Genomic DNA, 21,788 nt, shown 5'->3' with positions numbered 1-21,788 from the left:
AAACGTCAGGTTTCAGAAAGGCATGGCTTGGAAGGGCGGTGAGATGGAATGAGTGGCCAGGTCACTCACATGGGACCTTCACCAGTGAATACCCAGAGGAGGCCAGCAGGAAGCTTCAGAATGCGCACGCAGCGGGAAAGGAAAAAGGATTCCTTTACCCCACACACCAGCATGGCACAAAGTCTGGCAACATCCTACAGATCACTCTTTGAAGTAAACGTGTTTAAAAAAAGAAGGCGGCACTGAATTTATCCATATTTGAAGGCTAACATCAACATCGGGAAATATTCTCATCTCGAAGATCGAGTGGTCACTGGGGCAAGCGAGGGGCGCTTGGGTGTGGGATCTGTTGACAGAAGAGGTGGCCATCACTAACGACTGAATGAATTATTTGTCCCGGTGCTCACCGGCGTGGCCTGAGGGTGGATGACAGACACAAATATAATTTCCCAGGGGAAGAAGAATGAAATTAGACGGGAAACCAGACATGAGGTCATGAAATTTAAAGTAACCAAACTTAAGAGTGGAGAAACAATCCATCCCAGACGTCAAGAGAAGTGAAGCAAAAAATGGAAGAACATGATGTATTTTTAAATTACAGGGTACAAACAATAGGTGTTGAGGACCACGTGTGCCCACCTGGCTCCTCCTACACCTCCTTCGGGTCAGTGCTCAAGGCCGCCTCTTCAGAGCACCCTGGGAGAAATGGGCAGCCTCCCCATCCAGGCCGGCACTGCTCATCCCCTCGCCCTCTGCACTCTTCACAACCACCCTCCTCAGTCACATGCTATGCATGTCACCTCCTTCCTTCGTGTACCATCTTCCTACTCCAACTACAGCTCAGGTCCCAAGAGGGCAAGGATTTCGGTCAGCCTGGGCCCCTTTCCCTAGCACTTGGAGTAAGGCTGGCACACAACACACAGTCAATGTTGGGTGTTTCACTGGATGAACGAGGCAGAGCTGCAGGGGCCTTTGGCAAAGAGGAAAGCTCAGCGTTAACCAGTGCTCTCTCCCTTGAAGTAGTGCTGTGGGGGTGTGAGCCTGCAACCCAGCAGGTGTATGCCAATGTGATGGAAGCCAGTTCCAGGACGGTGCTGACACGAGAGAGGGCAGAGGGGAGGGAAGACAGCAAGACCATGAAGATGCAAATCTTATAACCCTGTCTATCTTCAGGTCTCCCACTTATGTGAGCCAATAAATGTCTGATGGTAGAAATCATTTTGAGCTGGGGTTTCTTCCATTTCCAATGAAAGCATTCTCACTGTCAACCCACATTTTAAAATGTAAAAGGGTGGTTACAGGGGCTGGCATTGTGGCACAGCAGGTTAAGCCGCCTCTTGTGAAGCTGGCACAATTGAGTTCCCGCTGCTTCGCTTTTCAATCCAGCTTCCTGCTGAATGCACCAGGGAAAGCAGTGGACCTGGATGGAGTTCTTGGCTTCTGGATTTAGCCTGGCCCAGATCTGGCCGTTGTGGCCATTTGAGGAGTGAAACAGCAGATGGAAGATCTCTCTCTCTCTCTCTCTCTCTCTCTTTCTCTCTGCCTTTCGAACCAATAAATAAATAAATAAATCTTTTTAAAAGAATGGTTTTAGGAAAACATAGATTAAGGGGAGGCAATCATGAAAAGAAATGACAAGGAACTATAAACAGGGAAGTGAAATTTAAGTCTAACTTTGTATAAGTAGAAAAAAAAACAGGTATAGTACATCCATTTTTAGAAAATCCTGGCCAAGGGCCTATTTACATAGAAGGCACACAAAAATCCAACAGTATCATTATTTAAAAAAAAATAGGTTTAAAATAGGTGTAGGGGCCGGTGTTGTGGTACAGCAAGTTAAGCTGCCACCTGCAACAATGGCTTCCCATATAGGTGCCAATTTGAGTCCCAGCTGCTCCACTTCTGATCCAGCTCCCTGCTAAGGAACCTGGGAAAGCAGCGGAAGATGGCTCAAGTAGTTCGGCCCCTGCCACCCATATAGGAGACGTGGACTCCTGGCTTCAACCTGGCCAAATCCTGGACGTTGCTGCCATTTGGGGATTGAACCAGTGGATGGAAGATCTGTCTTCCCCCCTCTCTCTGTATATATTTTAAAATCGGTGTAGATGGTCGGGAGTGAATGATCCAATGGTTAATATGCTGAAGGGGGTGCCCATGTCCCATATCCGAGTGCCTGGGGGACACATCCTGGCTCTGCTTCTGATTCCAGCTTCTTGCTAACATGCACATTGGGAGGCAGTAGGTGATGGCTCAAGTACTTGGGTCCTTGACACCCACGAGGGAGGTCAGGTGCAGGTTCTGTCTCCTGACTGTGGCCTGACCCAGCCCCGGCTCTTGCAGGCATTTGGCAAGTGAAGCAGCATGGGGTAGATCTGTCTGCCTGTCTGTCTTTGTCTCTCTCTGCCTTTCGAATAAAAATAAATAAACACACAAAAATTACATGTGTGACTCACATGGGTATAGAAAAATCTATACTTGGAAGAGAGAGAATCACAATTATTTTCTATCAAGTGGCATAGTCACACAAAAGCAGAAGCACCTGCAGAACTTCTCAACCTGTATCATGCATAAAATGTCAACTGGAGCATTTGGTAGCAAAGCAGATTCCCGAGCAGAGATACAGAAGGCCTGGAGCAGGCAGTGAGATTCTACACTTCAGCAGGTCCTCAATGGGTGCTGATGCTGCTAACCCCTGGGCCATGCTTTCAGTAAACCTGGAAAGAGCATGCAAATAGAGAGCGGCCCCGAGGAAAGAGGAAATGAACTTGAGAAGGAAGCCACGTGCTCAAGGCAGACAGCCTTGAGGAACTGCCAGCCCACTCCTAGATGGTCTTCTTTGACATGAGCGATGAACAAACCATTACAAGATCTCACTTGCTAAAAGCCAAGTGTGAGACCCACAGATACGAAGGGTGCACATCACAGAGCATCATTTCCCAGTACCCTGGCTTACAAAGGATGCTGGTAGCTCTACCCGTCCCCCTCCTGAACCCCTGGCTGAGATGCAGGGTCGGGGACCAACTAGGGAAATGGTCTTGGCACTTTAAGAGCCTCAACTTGGGAAATAGAGGCAGGAAGGGAATGTCCCATGCAGGTGGTGCCATCTCAAGGAACCTGATGCCAGGGATCCAGTGAGGGTATTTTTCACTAATAAATTTTCAGTAATAAATTATCTAGTTATTTCAGCCAATTTGATGAATTTTTACCATTTGTAAGCAAAATGATGCTGGCCAATACTCAGATTTAGTGTAGAAAAATTCCACAATTTAGGCAATGTAAAGGGAAAAACTGGGCGCCAGTGTTGTGATGTGGCAGGTTAAGACACCACCTACAATGCTGGCATCCCATATGAGTACTGGTTGGAGTCCCAGCTGCTCTACTTCCAATCTAGCCTCCAGCTAATGCACCTTGTGGTTCAAGTGCTTGGGTCCCTGCCACCTATGTGGGAGACCTGATGGAATTCCAGGCTCCTGGCTCTCCCTTGGCCCACATGTGGCCATTGCAGCCATTTGGTGAGTGAGCCAAGTAGATGGAAGATCGCTCTGTCTGTCCCTCTCTCTCTGTTACTCTTTCAAATAGATAAATAAATCTTAAAAAAATTAAGTCATTGCTAACATTCCTACTACCACCCAGAGGCAACCACTGGCCATCTGCAGTGTGGCAGGCAAAATCTGCACGCTGGAGGTTACCTGAGTGAGCTCCTGGGATCTGCCACACTTGTGGGGACTGAGAGAAGGAGGAAGTGGTGGAGGGAGACACTGGGCTGCAAGCCATAAATAGCCAACGGATGCCCCCAGGGAGTTCTAGCCTGGGAAGACCTCTTAGAGTTACTGCACCTTGAGGCACTGAGCTGGCCCTCTGCACTGCTGCCCGGCCCCAGACCAGTCACTGGATGGAGGCTGCCCTCGGGGAGGGATGAGAGTTGGGCGAAGCTCATCTCTTGAGTCCAGGGCAGATCTCTTTTGTGGGATCCAAGCTCCAAGTTGTTGGTGCTCAGGCATCCAGCAACTGAATGAATCCTTCAGTTCTGAGCAAGGGGGGTCTAGGTGCACACCAGGCTCACCACATCTGCATGTCTCCTTCTACTTTATTGTATCCACACGGGTCCTTTAACCTGTTCTGTAGAAATGCAGGTCATTTTCAAATACTACTTTATACATGGATTTTTTTTAGCCTAAATTTACTTTTTTTTTATTTGAAAGGCAGACTTACAGAGAGGCAGAAGCAGAGACAGAGAGGGGTCTTTCATCTGCTGGTTCACTCCCCAGATGGCCACAATGGCCAGAGCTGTGCCGATCTGAATCCAGGAGCCAGGAGCTTCTTCCAGGTCTCCCACGTGGGTGCAGGGACCCAAGCACTTGGGCCATCTTCTACTGCTTTCCCAGGCCATAGCAGAGAGCTGGATGGAAAGTGGAGCAGCAGGGACCAAACTGGTGCCCATATGGGATGCTAGTACTGCAGGCAGCAGCTTTACCTGCCACGTCACAGCACCGGCCCCTACATATATGTTTTAAACATTTTTCGGTCATTATATTTTCTCCAAGTGAGTTAGAAACACAGGCACAGACTTTATACATAGGTGCCATGAACTATTTAATGCTTCTCTTACTAGTGGACAGTTAGAGTATTATAGATGTTTTAGAACTCACACTAATTTTTGTTTGTACTCTGATTTATTTCTTAGAGTACATTTCTAGGAGTGGCATTAAAGGTCAAAGGGTATAAACTATTTTAGTATTCTTACCAAACTGCCCTTTGAAATTTCACGTCCATTTACATTCTGACCAACACATGGGAATTGAACATTTCCACATTTTAATTCTTGCCAATTGCCCAAAAGCAATGTCTCACTGCTGCTTTAGTTTCTTTTCTTGATTAGTGATGAAGATTTTAAAATATCTCTTGATTTTTTTGTTTTTCTCCACGTGCAGTTTAGCTATGCCTTTTGCTAGTTTTTTTTTTTTTTTTCTGTTTGGGCATTAAGTGATTTATTAAAACTCTTGATACATTAAATAGCCCAATCTTTTGTCTGCCATATTTATTAAAAATATCCTTGTTACTCAGTTGCATTTTAATTAAATGAGGGTGGTTCAAAAAACTTTAGATAGTAAGAAAAATCTCTGTTTTTTTCTTCCATGTTTTAGAAACATTTCAGGAGACTATAAAGGCCAACCTCCACTCACAATCCTCGTGGAGTGCTCAGTACCTCTTCCTCAGGAGAGCTTCCTCTGACTGTGCCGAACCTCCCAATGGCACCGACTCAGAGTACCACACACCTGTCGCTGGCTCTTCCCATCACAGCTGCAGCTTTAGATGTATGTGTGTGTCCATAAGCCTCAAAAATGCTGTTCACCATTCTACTCCCAGGACACGGCACAGAACCCAGCACTGTGGACATAGTTTCTAAGTTTTTGTGTTGTTGTGTTTTTGTGTTTTCACATTTGCCTCTTTAATCACCTGGGAATCTATTTCACTGTAGAGCATTTAAAAGGTTTCTGTCTTCATGGGCCATCAAAGAAGGAGGTACCTTTCTCTGAAGGGAGGAGAGAACTTCCACTTTGATTATGGCCCTAAATAAGATCAGTGTTTGTGAACTGAAGAGACTTCCAAAGCCTTGGCAGCTCATGACAAGAGCCTCAGGTGATTACTGACGTCATAAATAAGAGTGTCAGTTGTTAAATCAACAACAGGAGTCACTGTGCACCTGCTCCCCATGTAGGATCTCTGTCCTTAATGTGTTGTACTATGCGAATTAATGGTAAAACTAGTATTCAAACAGTACTTTATACTTTGTGTATCTGTGTGGGTGCAAACTGTTGAAATCTTTACTTAGTATAGAGTTGATATTCTGCATATAAAGATAATTAAAAATGAATCTTAATGAAAAATGGTATGGGAGAGGGAGTAGGAGATGGGATGGTTTGTGGGTGGGAGGGTGGTTATGGGGGTAAGAACTGCCATAATCCAAAAGTTGTACTATCAAAATTTATATTGATATAAATAATTATATTGATATAAATAAATGATGTGTCATCATTGATCGAGTAATCCCCCCTTTTCCTTCAATTGTGACACATACTTTGTCATAATGTATGTATACACACACCCTCACACACATTTGCACACAAAACTCCTACTGGCTTGGGTCTCTTGCGCTGCACTGTCTGCCTATACAATCTGTCAACATGGAACTGTTTTAGAATATTCTGGAGCTATGCTATATCTTCACATGAGACAAGGTAAGTTTCTTCTCCATCCTACTCGTCCCCTAAATGTATTAGTCAAAACCACTGGAACAAGCTCTCTGCTACGGGAAGACAATTTGTTTAAATAAACCATTCAATTCAAATAGGAGAGAGCTCCTGTTCTGGTCCCCTTTTTGATTGCCTGGATCACTGTTTGGACAAAGCCGTGTCCACTTACTTGAGCAGTCCAGCCCGACTGAAGACATAGAGGTCTTGCTGGAGGGTGCAGTTGTCGAAGGGCACAATCTTCACGAAGTTCTGGATGAGGTTAAACTCGGGGGTGAGATGGGGCAGAGAAATGATGCAGAAGTTCTTGTCCTAATGCGATCCAAAAACCAGACACACACAAAAAGAATTGTGTCATTGGGCAATACACCAACTCCTGCCATAATGCACTAGGGGAAACAGGAGCAGCACGCCACGCATGGATTAAGGGGAGGCTACTCAAATTAAACTTTCCTATAACTTGGAGGTAAATAACATTCAAGGAGATAAGCAGCTGCAAGGGTATGGTGAACATCTCTAACGGAAACCTGAACAGATGACCCTTACGAACTGGCACAGCTCTTTTGCAGGAGATTTTTAAACGAAGACCATTCTCACTTGCGAATTCACTTGCAGCACCAAGGAAGGGAGGCAGCCCAGCATCCTGTCCAAGGCCCTGTGCTTACTCAGTCACCTTACACTAGCCACAGTCCCCACCCCGAAAAATGAGAGGGTGGCACTCCAGGACTTGGCTGACTTTAAAACCCTGTATGTAGATGGATGTGTGTGTGTGTGTTTTAGCATGACAGGATCCCCCTTGAGCTAACAGATCAAGGGTGGGTTTGACTCCAGGTCAGCAGATACAGAAGGATCCACAGGTCCTGACAGGTGCTGCTCACCTGCTAGACTCATATCATCCCTTGGGGCAGCCAATGGCCACACTGGGCCACTGAGCATCTGGACTAAGGCTCATGTGACTGAGAAACTGAATTTTAAATTTTGCTTCACTCGCATTCATTTAAATTTAAACACTGATCATTCTGTTGCTGGAGAAGCTATATGTGTTGGGGGCTGCCTCTGCCTGTGCCAGCATCCCATATGGGCATGAGTTCAAGTCCTGGCTGCTCCACTTCCCATCCAGCTCCCTGCTAATGTTCCTGGGAAAGCAATGGGACATGACCCAAGTGCTCAGGCCCCTGCACCCACGTGAGGGACCTAGAAGAAGCTCCTGGCTCCTTGCTTTGGCCTGGCCCAGCCTGGTCATTGCAGCCATTTGGGGAGTGAACCAGCAGATGGAAGTCCTGCCTCTTTCTGTCTCTGCCTCTCTCTGTCTGTAATAATCTCAAATAAATAAATAAACCCTTTTTTTTTTTAAAGGGGGGGAAGCTCTATGTGTTTGAGCTGTGTGAATCTGCTGATCCAACTTAAGCATCAGAAAGCGACTTACTCTCAGCTATACATTTTATGAAATCTAAATACATGTCGAACATTTCTGAAATTTAATATCTGTACTGAGATGAGTGGTACGTCTAACACACACACTGAATTCCAAAGACTTAGTGTATGAGAAAAACAACACAAGAGCGCCTATTAATACTTTCTCATTTCGAATACACATTGAAATGATTAAGCCCGGGACATACTGAGTTGGAGGCATTATTAACATGGATTTCCTTGGTTCCTCCTTCCTGCTTGTCCCCGTGGTGGATGGAACACGCAGAATTACTGATGTGCTCCCATCTGAGGATGCGGCCGCTGCTGCTCTAGGCTGTCTGGGCTCCTCACAAGTCTTCTTGATCCTCTGCCAGGTCCCCGCAGAAGCGGCCTGCTCTTCCCAGCGTTAATTTGTCCCTTTGGGATCTCGCCTCCCTCTGAACCCTGTAAAGGCATTACTTGTGCTAATCCAAAACCCTGGGGACATCTGTGCAACCCAAAGGAGCGAATCGTTGTTTGACTTTATCTTCCTTCTTTCTAGCAAAATAACATGGTTCCTTCTGGGGACCCGGAGAGTCAAGTTGCTGAGCACTCAAGCTGACAACAAGGACTGGGTGCCAAGCCTCCAACCTCTGGGAGACAGAGGCAAGCTATAATGAGTTGCTTCAGCTTGGATTTGAAGGATTAAGGATGAAGTAATGCAGGTATTTTGTTCCTGTCTCCCCGTGCCCCCAAATTGAGTACAATGAAAATTTTGTAAACAGGTCTTTCACCTGTGTAAAAGTCAGCACTGCTTTTTAAAATGATGAAATATACCTCCAAGGGGACTTTAAAATAGGAATGAATTAGACTTAGATTTCTTTGAGGTATCTTTGAGGGAAACTGCCTTTGTGAAGCCCACATTCAGGGTAATCTATATTGCTTTACAAGCTTCAAAAAAAAATGCCTTAAAGCTGGTACAAAAAGTTATGATGGAGGATTTGTTGCCTTATTGCAATATTAAAAGATTACATCCAAAAATGAAGAAATAAAACCTAAGATCACATGGTATTTAAACAAGATAACTAAACCATATTTGGTTTTGCCTTGGTATAGAGACAATCAGTGAAAATAAAGCTTGAAATGAGCCAGCTGACGATGCACAGTTTGTTGGCTTAGCCAGTAGGCCAGTCATGGAAAGGATCTGTAAGAATGCATATTGTCCCTCATTGTCCTTCTTCTCCACGTTTTGCCCTTCAGTAAAAGGATAGGAGGTTGGCTGGAATCTCCACCCTTTGGCAACAATGAAACAGAAATGGAGGGAGGGACCCAAATACCCTGAAACACAGTTGGATGTTGGCTCGGCGACCTGGATTGAGCCCCCGCTTCACGCCAGGCACTGAGTCAGGCTCAAGGAACTAGTAGGGAGAAAAAAGCCAACCTGAACATCAGTCCCAAGTGCCTACTTCCCTACCCTGCAAAACAATCCGCATATGATCATTCCAGAATACTAGGAGCTGAAGTAAACTATAACGTAACACAACAACCTGATTCACTTTAGTGCAATTTCTGACACTTTCCTAAGCTACTATGAATGATTTGATTCTTGGGAAAAAAAAAAACCACTTGTAATGCTATTGCTGAAAGAAATTACAAATTGAAAGAAAAAAACAGCAGACAGAAGCATTATTCAAAACGATTGGATTTCCTGTTTTTAAGAGTCCACGCCTTACCATCTGACTTTATTCTCAGAAGCCGGGAGCGGCGCAAACCTGGGCGTTCACAGCATTGTAAATGTCTGCATGATTAATATGGCATTTTACTTTTCTGTAGCTTCTCTAGCCTACAAACCAATTATGTTACTCAAAATTCAGGTACTTACAGGAAAAAGGCTGAAAACGAAATTCATAAAATCCAGTGACCTGCAAACAAGACAGTAAACATTGTCACTGTTCTGAAAACAAATGCAGCACTGGTGGGTATTTTTAAACACTGACGGCTCTTTCCCCCTTGGGCAGTGATCAGTCAGCCACTAGTCAGCATTTGTATCGAGCTGAACATTAATCAGTTGCATAAGTCATAAACTTCCTATGGCAACAATACCGTATTTTGCAGAACTGAAAGCACTATCATAGCCATTAATAATCCCTGCACATTCAAAAAGCCAGAAGCCAATATGGGGGGAAGCATTTAGCCTAGAGGTTAAAACAATGGCCTTCTTGATCCCAGCTTCCTACCAATGTGCATCACAGGAAGAAGCAGGTGACTGAGCAGGTGGCTGGGTCCCTGCTGTCCATGTGGGAGACCTGGACTGAGTTCCTGGTTCCTGGATTCAGCCTGTCCCTGCTCCTATTTCAGGAACTTAGGGAGTGAACTGGCAGGTTGGGGTGCTCTGTGTGTGTGTGTGTATGCGTACGTGTCTGGCTCTCAAATAATTTTTTTTAAAGAAAGCCAATATGAAAGATCATGTGGGGACTGGCACTGTGGCATAGCGGGTAAAGCCACTGCCTGCAGTAAGGGCATCCCATATGGGCACTGGTTCGAGTCCCAGAGGCTCCACTTCCCATCCAACTCTCTGCTATGGCCTTGGTGAAAGCAGTAGAAGGTGGCCCAGGTCCTTGAGCCCCTGCATCCACATGGGAGACCCAGAAGAAGCTCCTGACTCCTGGCTTCGGATTTGCCCAGCTCTGGCCATTGAGGCCATTTGGAGAGTGAACCAGCAGATGGAAGACCTCTCGCTCTCTCTTTCTACCTCTGCCTCTCTGTAAATCTGCCTTTCAAATAAATAAATCTTTTTAAAAATGAAGGAAGGAAGGAAGGAATGGAGGGAGGGAGGGATGGAGGGAGGGAGAGAAAATCATGTGGACATGATCCTTCCCTTTCTTTTTGGAAATGCTAAGGGGAGATGTGGTTTTATATATATATATATATATATTTTTTTTTTTTTTGACAGGCAGAGTGGACAGTGAGAGAGAGAGACAGAGAGAAAGGTCTTCCTTTGCCATTGGTTCACCCTCCAATGGCCGCCGTGGCTGGCGCACCGCGCTGATCCGATGGCAGGAGCCAGGTACTTATCCTGGTCTCCCATGGGGTGCAGGGCCCAAGCACTTGGGCCATCCTCCACTGCACTCCCTGGCCACAGCAGAGAGCTGGACTGGAAGAGGGGCAACCGGGACAGAATCTGGCACCCCGACCGGGACTAGAACCCGGTGTGCTGGCGCTGCATGGCGGAGGATTAGCCTAGTGAGCCGCGGCGCCGGCAAATGTGGTTATATTAAAAGTAAGTTTAGTTTGATGTAAAAACTTTAAAATGCATGCATTTGAGGGGGGTCTTCAAAAGCTTACATAAAACTGCATATTATTAAAAAATGCACGTGTTTCAAATTTTTTGTGATTCAAAATAAACCAACCTTTTAATTGCACTTTGCACAAACTACTTTAAGTAGCCTCATATTCTTGGTTACCCTGGTCATTTTCTCTTTCATAGGTAATGAACTTTCTGACTAGCTGCAGATGTGTATAAACAAGCAAACTATAATGGGTCATCAAATTTCTCTTTGGAAATATAAAAACTACATTATAAGCACAATCATATCAAAATGCACACAGGAAAGCTCATGTGAAACAACACATCTAGGAGGACTTTACAGGTTTTCTGCATGTCTACAATATAATTAGAGTATAAAGATTTCCCTTTCTAAGCTTCAAGATCTCCATAGAAACCAAAAACGTAAAGTGATAAACATAAATGTAATACATGGTTCCTGGGGAGGCTGGGAGATTGAGAATGGCTTAAATACATTTTCTAAAAAGGAAATGTCCAGAATTGTTCTTGGCTATCTGAGATATACTTCAGGGGTGACACCAGCATCCCATATCAGAGCACTGGTTCAAGTCCCAGCTGCTCTGCTTCTAATCCAGCTACCTGCACCTGGGGAAGCAGTGGAGGATGGTCTAAGTACTTGGGCCCTTGTCACACATGTGGGAGACCCAGATGGAGGTCTAGGCTCCTGGCTTCAGCCTGGCCCTGCCCTTGTCATTGTGGCCATTTGGGGATTGAAACAGCAGATGGGAGATCTCTTTCTCTTTCTGTCTCTCCCTTTCTCTGTCACTCTGCCTTTCAAATAATAAATAAAATAAAAATAAACCTGGAAAAAATAAAATAAAAAAATCAGAGATACTCCAGAAACTTCTGGTCTATCAAACTGGGCCAATTTTCTTTCTTCCAGATTGTTCCATGGTGAGTATGGCTAAGGAGATGTGGGATTTAGCGATCAGGGTGGCAGTCCACGTGGAGACTTCCAGGGGCAGCAAGCACGGAACACGACGTGAGTGCGCTGGGGGGGCTGCAGGTGGGGTGCCTGAGTGGCCTGTTGCTGGGTGTAGCACTTACTCCATTCTCAGCTCCCACATGTGGATGTGGCACCAGCCCTGCTTGTGGGCAGACTACAGGCAAGGCACTGGGCCCACCTCCTGTGGCACAGCCTGGTCACACTTGGGATGAGCACACAGTCCAGTCAGGCCTCATGGCACCTTGGCTGGAAAGCTGAAGCCAGACCAGAACATCCTCCTTGCTGATTTGATGCAGAGTTGATCAACACTGTCAGTTGTTCTAATTGAAAACAGGACCAAGGGCAGAGAACTGAGGCAAAGAGGCAGAGAGAGAGATGTGGTCCTTGATTTGGTTTATCTAAGCCTGGATCAAGCCTTATTTAAAATCAGTCTTCCAGTAGACACATCCTTAGTTAGGGGAGACAATTTTTTTTTCAAAGCCACTCTAGGTTGGATTTTCCATTAGGTGCAACCAAATGATTCCAGACAAGCAACTCAAATGCAAAGTCTCCAAGAAATGCAGCGTCGAGCCCAGGAGTAACATGTGCTTACCTAAGTGATAGTTTGCAAGCTCTGCGGTTATTAGGTAGGTTAGCCAGACTTGGGCAGCTTTCTTTGAGCTTTACCCAAGTTTTACAGGTTAGAATCTCTAGGGGGAATTCAGCAATCTGTGTTTGTTGTTGTTTTTCCTAACAATTCTGTGTGCAGGCATTTAGACTAGAGGTTTAAGACGCTCACAACCCACATCAGAGTACCTAGTTTGATCCCCAGCTCTGGCTCCTGACTCCAGTCTCCTGCTAATGCACACCCTGGGAGGCAGCTGCAGTGACTCCAGTGATTAGGTTCCTGCCACCCATCTGAAACCCAGAGGGTGTTCTTGGCTTCTGGTTTCGGCCCTGGCCCAGCCCCATCATTGTAGGCATAGGAGAGTAAATCAGCAGACAGCAGCACACACACACTCTCTCTCTCACTAAATAAATAAGTTTTCAAGATAAATAAAACATAAATTCCCTGGGATAGCTGGAGGGTGGGGCCAGGCTTACAAATGGCCCTACAAAATCAAAATGTAGGACCGCCCAATGCCAAAAGAAACTCTTACCGTAACAGACCACCGAAGACGAGTACTTACCTTGCTGCATGTTTCTCATCGATACAAAACAACTGGATACAGAAGGCAGCAGGGGCGCCCCTGTAGATGGGCCGAAAGTAGCTGGGCTCCTCGTGCAGCAAGCTGGATGCCGAGCTCCTACTGACCATGTACTGGGTTTGCTCATCCATAGTGGAAAACTGACTGACGTTTTCCAGGTCCTGGACCGTGAGAGAGGAGGCATCAGCGAGGAGCCTAGTCATTTCCTGCATCTCAATGGGCTTAGGTTACACTGTTCCCTGGACAGCTATGACCGACTTACCTGACACAACTTGTCCCAAGCCAGGACTGGTTGTCAGGACCTATTCTCCTTGAGATCCCAAATTTATAAAAGGATTAAAACATACACAGATGCTTTCATTTGGCCTTTGATATGGGCTGCATATTTTCACTGTATCACTGGCTTGAGACTCGAGCGTGTAATATTATATAGATATGAGGTCTCTTCAAAAACTTCATAGAAAAACAGAATAAAAACGAGTTTATTTTGGTGCAAAAAAATTCAAAATCCATGCATTTTTTCATAATACTCATTTCTCCATGAACTTTTTGGGCGCCCTTTATATTAACTTCATAAGCAAGATACCTCTGTCCCCCAAATTGTTTTCATTGTGATTTTTGTGATAACGACAATTTTCGAACCTGGCCCCAGGACAAGTGTGGTGGTGAGGTGGAGCCCAGGAAGGTCCAAGTGGCCATTGCCACCTGGAAAGTTAGCATGACGTCTGTCCCATCTCATGTTAGGGACATCCGAGAGGCTGTTACAAGCCAGAGGAAAAGGACCTGCCCTGAGAGTCTTCCAGAAGTCCTTCTAAGTCAAATACATGCATATCATAAAAAGTAAAAGAATATTAGCACTAAAAACTTACAGAGAAAATCAGCAGTACCCCATCCCCCCAAGTCCCTCTCCTCCACTGGACAGCACTCATTTCCAGGGTATTTACCTCTGTGTTTCTGAACGGTATGCTTGGGCTGCTCTTTCTTAGTCCAGATATTGGATATTGATGGGGTGGACAGATTTAACCTTCTTATAGTACCTCTTCCCCATGCCCTATCCCCCAGTATAATGACATCACAATCCAAGGCTAAGTCGGTATCTACACTGCTATGAACGTGTAGGGACGGTCGCTGCTGCTCAGTGAAGAGGCACAGCAGGACTACGTTCTCAGCTGTAGACTCTGTTTTCATTCCTTTGGTTTCCTGATCCTTTTTCACATGCTGTATCTGATTTGCCGAGTGTTGTTCAAATGTGTCCCAAGCGATTGAGCATCTGAGAACTTCACTTCCCCCCTCTATCTTCTGTAATCCATCCTGCGGTACCATCTATCCTCTTTCACAGCTCCTGTTTCTTAAGTTCCAGGTGTTTTCCTTGTCTTCTTTGTCCTCAGTCCAGGCCCATATATGGCTGGAACACATTTCTAGCTTCCTAAAAATAGCGGTGCTCAGGAGGTGAAATCCAACAGCCACCAGGTAAACCAATGTACTGTGGGATGATCAGGGTGGCTGCCTCCCCTCCAACGTGACTACCCAGAAGCCTTTTCTTGGGCCTTTTTTTTTTTCTATGAGAACTAAAGTCTCCAATCTCCTACATACAGAACTGTAGTAGGGAGAATGATAGTCCCTAAAGATATGCACGTCTTAATCTTCACGATCCAGGATTCACAGGGCACGGGGACTTTGCAGGTGTCATCATGGTAAGGACCATGAGATGACGAGGGGAACCTGGACTACCCAGGTGGTCCCTTGTCATCAGAAGGGTCCTACAAGGTGGAGGCAGGAGGGTCAGGGTCACAGCAACAGAAGAAGAGTCTAAGCTGCTGGCTCTGAAGATGGAGGAATGGCCCTAGGCCAAGGAACACAAGTGGCTTCTAGAAGTTGGCAAAGGCAAGGGAACAGATTCTCCCCCAAGAGCCTCCAGGAGGAATAAGTCCTGCCTACTCTTGGATCTTAGCACAGTAGGACCCATGCTGGACTTGCGACCTACAGAACCATACAGTGATAGATTCTGGCTATTAAGCCACAGAGGATGTTTAAGCAGCCACAAGAAACTGGTACAGAAGACCTGGCTCTTGGCTGGCGCCACAGCTCACTAGGCTAATCCTCCGCCTTAAGGCGCTGGCACCCCGGGTTCTAGTCCCGGTTGGGGCGCCGGATTCTGTCCCGGTTGCCCCTCTTCCAGGCCAGCTCTCTGCTGTGGCCAGGGAGTGCAGTGGAGGATGGCCCGAGTACTTGGGCCCTGCACCCCATGGGAGACCAGGAGAAGTACCTGGCTCCTGCCATCGGATCAGCGCAGTGCGCCGGCCGTGGCGGCCATTGGAGGGTGAACCAACGGCAAAAAGGAAGACCTTTCTCTCTGTCTCTCTCTCTCACTGTCCACTCTGCCTGTAAAAAAAAAAAAAAAAAAAACCTGGCTCCTGGCATTCATAGAAATGTGGTTAGAGGAGGGCCCAGGGTTTCCTCTATGGAAATGTAGACTTCCACTGACTCATCTCTTCTCTGCCCTTCTCCACTACACCAGGGCAGGCTGCACTTGAACTTGGAGCTGTCCCTGCTTGATTTCTCCAGAGTAACCAGCTGGTCATTTTTCAGCTCAATGAAGCCTGGAAGATAAGCTAAGTGGAGTGTGCAGGGAATCCAGGGTTCAGGTCACTCCGTGTCAGATGGTCACCCAGGCCTCTTTGGTTCAGCCCCATCCCTCACCCCACAAAGGGCCTGCAAAGCCTCCAGGTCCTCAGCTGGGGGCGGGGTGGGATTCATGCACTTCCAGCAGTCTTTCCTCTTAAAAGACCTGAGTTTCACCTTTCTCAGCCATACTAAGCCACTGCAAACTCCTCTATCGATTTTCTTATCTCTAAATATTTTTAAGTGCTTATCTTCCAATATCTCCTCTCTGTCCTGTGGTCCTTGGGGATCTGTGCCCTTTTCATTCTCTTACTGTCACTGCAGTGGTTTATTCCTGAAGGGACAGGAAACAAACATGGGCAGTCAATCCAGCTTGCTCATCCAGATGACCTCTGGGGAACCAATACACAGGCTGCGAGGGAAGGGGCATCCTGGCTCTCCCTCCACAGCTTTGCTCAGGGCCATGTAGGAATGACCACCCTCTTAGGAACGGGGAGGACAAAACTGCTGCCCTCTATCACATCTCCATCCTCTCATCCCCAGTGCACGTGCAGTGACCTATTGGTCAGTGGGCACCTAGTGCGGGCAAACCCTGAAGTTCTGCCAGGGGGGAGTGGGGAAGTGAGGCAGGAAAGGCTACCGACTCAGGGTGCTTTAATGAGTGGGTTTCAAATCCCACTGAGAGCTCTGGGAGACCAAGGAGAACACATCTCACAACCGCCCCACCTCTGAGCTCGGAAATTGATATTCCAGCTCCCTGTTGTCATGGTTGACGGCTACTCACACAGTGTGACCTGCTGCAAGCCTGGTGCTAGAGAAAGACCACAGACGTGCACCTGCAGCTGGTGGGGGCAGGGCGGTGGGCCAACAGCACATGGTAAACTGGGACACAGACCACTGCCCTGCCCCTGCAGAGCCAGGCTCTTTCTATCTACACATCCTGCTTCCAGGCTCGTCTCCTCCTTGCAGTTATCCCGAGATGGGAGCAGACCCTGCTCCAAGGGTGACACCTGCCTACAGCCAGGGGTGGACACCTCCTTTGGTAGGACGGAAGGCCACTGCTCCACTGGATCCACTTTTGCTCCCCAGAGTGAGTCAAAAGAAGGCGGTACTTTTATCCCTAGCTGACTTCTGTGTCGATTCCTTAACTGGTCACGATCTGGAGAGGAGGCAGGATGAGAGTCTGTCCCTCTGCCAGAGCTCCGATGTCCGGGATCCGTGTTCAGTGAATGTCATGGTGCATCCGTGGATATCACTAACCCAGCACCCTGTTCTTGCCTCATGGGCCGTCCAGGCTTCGCAGGCTGACATGCCGCCTATCAAGCCGAGCCCCTGGAAACCTACTGAAGGTCCAGCACTCTGCTTTCAGGGGTCAGTGGAAATGTCCAATCATGTCAACCTCCCATGCAGACACAGCTGCACACCTTCCCCTGCTCCTTAAGAGAAGTCTGAAATTCTGAGTGGGGTCCACAGGGCCCTCCCTCCCTGACTCCTCCTGAATCCTCATGGTTCCGGCAAGAAACAGGTGGCACACGCCAACGGACTTTGTGGGGCTCTAGGTTAAGCTGCCAGCTGCAAGGCCTACAGCCCATATTACAGTGCCAGTTGGAGAGCTGGCTGCTCCACTTCTGACCTGGCTCCCTGCTAATGCACCTAGAAAAGGAGGGGATGATGGCCCAAGTACTTGGGACTCTAAAAACCACAAAGGAGAGTCAGATGGAGTTCCAGGGTCTTAGCTTTGGCCTGACTCAACCCTGGCTGTTGCAGCCTACTGGGAAGTGAACTAGTGGATATTTTCTCTCTGCCTCTGTCACTCTCTCTGTCATTCTGCCTCTCACTCCTCATATGGCTGCAAGAGCCAGGGCTGGGCCAGACCAAAGCCAGGAACCTGGTCCATCTGTCTCCTACATAGGTGGCAGGGCCCCACGTACCTGGGCCATCTTCCACTGCTTCCTTAGGTGCATTAGAGAGGATTTGAGTGGGAAGTGGAGCAGCTGGGACTAGAACTGGTGCTCATATGGTTGCTGGTATCACAGGTGGTGGCTTAACCTGCTGAGCCACAGTGCTGGTCCCTTGGTATAAAAATTTTGAAATCATACATACAAAGGGTCTTCAAAGAGTTCATGAAAAACGTGTATTATGAAAAAATTTGCGTAAGTTTTCAAATTTCTGCAAAAAATAAACGCCCTTTAACTCAATTTCCATGAACTTTCTGAGATACCCTCATTTATGAGCATACGCTTGTGCGTATGAGATGTACATAGGGTCAGACAACACTCTGTTTTCTAAGGGTCTTGCCTGTCCACAATGTTTTCTTTCAGCAATGGCAGGGAGAGGAAAATTGTATTTATTGACATCGTTGTAAATACTTGATGTAGAAAATGTAACTGTCTAGTCCAAGTAGTGCAGGAGAATGTAGAATAAGGGATTAATCACAGTGAGTTAACTGGGGGAGGCTTTATTGAGAAGGTCCTAAAAGGAGGGGGGTGTGGCCTGGGAGACAGAGGCAGAGGTGTGGAGGGGGAAAGGACACAGACAGAGTAGGGTGGAGGGGACTTTGGCTCATGGGGACCAGCCAGAGCACACACAAAGGCCCTGCCCAAACCCTACCTCCATTTCACTACTATTTCCACCATGGATTGCTGGTAGACGTTCCCTGGATGTGGCTTCTTCGACTTTTCCCTGCAAATGAGGATGGAAAGAAATCAGAATTATTTTACATGCACAGTGGTTCAGAGCTCAAATTCTGGAGCAAGCTGCCAGGACCCAGACCCTGCTCCTTTGCTCACTAGCTGTGTGGCACTGGGAAAGCCGTGTGCCCCCGGTTTCCTGATCGCTAAGAAAGGAAGTAAGAAAAGCAACTGCTTTGTGAGGTTGTTATGAGAATAGGATAAGGATGGATAGTTAGATAGAAGGATAGAAGGCAGGCAGGCAGACAAATGGAGCTTTGCACAGTGCAAGCACTTCCTAATTCTCTATATATTTTAGTTCTGACTCCATTATTCTTTTTTTTATTTTATTTTTGACAGGCAGAGTGGACAGTGAGAGAGAGAGACAGAGAGAAAGGTCTTCCTTTTTGCCGTTGGTTCACCCTCCAATGGCCGCCGCGGCCGGCGCACCACGCTGATCCGATGGCAGGAGCCAGGTACTTCTCCTGGTCTCCCATGGGGTGCAGGGCCCAAGTACTTGGGCCATCCTCCACTGCACTCCCGGGTCACAGCAGAGAGCTGGCCTGGAAGAGGGGCAACCGGGACAGAATCCGAGGCGCCGGCCAAAAGGTACACTTTAAATATGGGTCACTTAGAGTATATTCATTATACCTCAGTAAAGCTATTAATAAAAATCTTCTCAATTACACAGAAAATAAGAATAATGGAGGCCGGCGCCATGGCTCAACAGGCTAATCCTCCGCCTTGCGGCTCCAGCACACCGGGTTCTAGTCCCGGTCGGGGCACCGGATTCTGTCCCGGTTGCCCCTCTTCCAGTCCAGCCCTCTGCTGTGTCCTGGGAGTACAGTGGAGGATGGCCCAAGTGCTTGGGCCCTGCACCCACGTGGGAGACCAGGAGAAGCACCTGGCTCCTGGCTTTGGATCAGCGCGGTGCGCCGGCCACAGCGGCCATTGGGGGGCGAACCAACGGCAGAAAGGAAGACCTTTCTCTCTGTCTCTCTCTCTCTCTCTCACTGTGCACTCTGCTTGTCAAAAAAAAAAAAAAAAAAAAAAAGTGTACCTTTTGAGGGGCCAGTGCTGTGTGTAGTGGGTAAAGCCACCACCTGCAGTGCCGGCATCCCGTATGGGTACTGGTTCAAGTCCCAGCTGCTCCCTTCCAATCCAGCTCTCTGCTATGGCCTGGGAAAGCAGCAGAAAATGGCCCAAGTCCTTGGGCCCCTGCACCCGTGTGGGAGATCTGGAAGAAGCTCCTGGCTCCTGGCTTCAGATCAGCACAGCTCTGATCCTTGCGTCCAACTGCAGAGTGAACCAGTGGATGGAAGACCCCGCCCCCCCGCCTCTCCTTTCTCTGTGTAACTCTGACTTGCAAATAAATAAATAAATCCTTAAAAAAAAAAGTCAATTGTCTTTTAAGAAGATATGGTAAGAATGAAATTCTTATGTATTTGCTATTTGTTCTTCACCCTTTCGTGTAGATTGAAATTCTACCTGGTGTCGTTTTCCTTTTGCCAGAAGGATTTTCTTTAACACTGCTTGTGATGTGGATCTGCTGGTGATGAATGTCCACCCTTTTTGTGTAGGCATTCTCTGCTTCACCTTTAACTTTGTGAATTAAAAACATTTACTGGGTATAAAATTCTAGGATGAAAGCTCAGTTTCTTCTAGCTTTTCAAAAAATGTGATTGCACTATCTTCTTGCTTCACTTTTTTAAGATTTATTTTATTTATTTATTTTATTATTTATTTATTTTTTGACAGGCAGAGTGGACGGTGTGAGAGAGAGAGAGACAGAAAGGTCTTCCTTTTCCGTTGGTTCACCCCCCAATGGCCGCCGCGACCGGTGCACCGCGCTGATCCGAAGCCAGGAGCCAGGAGCTTCTTCTGGGTCTCCAGACGTGGAGTGCAGGGGCCCAAGGACTTGGCCATCTTCTACTGCTACCCCAGGCCACAGCAGAGAGCTGGATCGGAAGAGGAGCAGCCGGGACTAGAACCAGCACCCATATGGGATGCCGGCACTTCAGGCCAGGGCTTTAACCCACTGCGCCACAGCACCGGCCCCTTCTTTCTTCATTGTTTCCAACAAGAAACCTGTGGATCTTCATACTGCTGTGGACCCAGCAGTGGTCAGAGGCTGGCAGAGACGGCAGCATGGCCGGATTCCTGGGCGCACCCTCCCTGTGTAATCTATCACGCTCCTGATCGCAGGCTGCCTTGGGGTGGGTTGATTAGGGCAAGACAGTAGCACACACAGCACTGTATGGGCAGCATGCCCACAGCAGGAGGTACAGGGGAGGGAGCCTTGTGAGGCCGGGCAAGGACAAGGAAGGCCAGCAGCTCTCCAGGGAGCTGTGGCTGGCAGGGCAGAGAGGAAAACACGGCTGGGTTTGCAGACGCAGTGTCAGTCTCTTTGGAAAGTCTGGATTGCCCAGTGAGCCTTAAATGAGCTGCTGTCGCTGCCTCGGCCTCCTGAAATCAGGAAACAGCAGGAAGATGGCAGAGAAGGGCTTGAAATGCACTTCTGGCCTGCATCCGGAGAACAGCAGAGAGCCACATCCGCCTGCCCCTTGTCTCCCCCTCAGCCTCAGTACTCCTGGGGCCTTGTCTGCACGAGATGCTGGAATCTGTCAGTGATGCCCCCAGGCCGAGGGATGCTCCTGGTGTCACGGGTAGCACACAGGCCAGGCACAGGGGGACAGTCTCCCTTACCTGGATGCTCTCCTTGGGCTCTGGAGAAAAAGGTTCCTGGGGCTCCTCCACTATATTCTGGGAATCCTGGCTGTTACTGCTGAGCTCAGCATCTTTGAGAGAAAGAAGAGAATAAGGACAGAAAGATCGATGACACATGTCTGTGGGGCCACGGGAAACTGGACCGCACCACACGGCCATGTACTTACAACATACATTAAGAATCAGATTCCAGGGGGCAACCCCTGGGGCTGGGAAGATGATGCTCTGGCACTGACATAGGCTCCTAGGCACTCTCATCCGTATGATGAAGGCTAGGTGACCCCTGCCCCCAGGGGAGCTGCAAAGACTCCCAGGGGGCCTTGTCCTCTCCGCCAGTCACTGGGTGGCAGGACCACTCTGACTTCAGCCCTCTGTGAAGTTTGCAAACAGCTGACGATTGGCTTCTCAGATGGCAGCTTTGAAACGATCTTTGGACTGAAGGTAGAAAACACCACTATTAGCTATGCCTGTGCTGCTCAAATGCCTGGGATTAGTTCAAGGGCTGCCTTCTCCTTGGAAAACCACGAGCTCCAAGTCTGCCAGTGGCTGTAAGGCTCGCTCTTCTGCGTTCTAAGTAGGAAGAACTGGAGCCGAGCGCCACTGTTTTAATATGTTCTGGAAAGTCAATTATCAGGGCAGTCTTCATGC

The 21,788-nt window shown here is 47.7% G+C and overlaps 1 protein-coding gene across 4 annotated transcripts in view; it reads right to left on the bottom strand.

Moving 5' to 3' along the window:
* Positions 1 to 21,788, bottom strand: part of CFAP61 (cilia and flagella associated protein 61) — a 252,953-nt gene that overhangs the window by 168,463 nt on the left and 62,702 nt on the right. For all 4 annotated transcript variants that reach the window (XM_008256339.4, XM_051845334.2, XM_008256341.4 and 1 more), the window contains 5 exons: positions 21,120 to 21,211; positions 18,355 to 18,426; positions 13,105 to 13,283; positions 9,526 to 9,565; positions 6,424 to 6,563 (listed from right to left, as the gene is read on the bottom strand). In XM_008256339.4, the coding sequence (XP_008254561.2) occupies positions 6,424 to 6,563; positions 9,526 to 9,565; positions 13,105 to 13,283; positions 18,355 to 18,426; positions 21,120 to 21,211 (523 nt within the window). The remainder of the gene's footprint in view (positions 1 to 6,423; positions 6,564 to 9,525; positions 9,566 to 13,104; positions 13,284 to 18,354; positions 18,427 to 21,119; positions 21,212 to 21,788) is intronic.

This window comes from Oryctolagus cuniculus, chromosome 11 (assembly GCF_964237555.1).
Source record: "Oryctolagus cuniculus chromosome 11, mOryCun1.1, whole genome shotgun sequence".
In the NCBI taxonomy this organism is placed as follows: Eukaryota; Metazoa; Chordata; class Mammalia; order Lagomorpha; family Leporidae; genus Oryctolagus; species Oryctolagus cuniculus.
The sequence above is the reverse complement of the archived record's forward strand: the minus strand, read 5'-3'. Positions and strand labels throughout refer to the sequence as shown.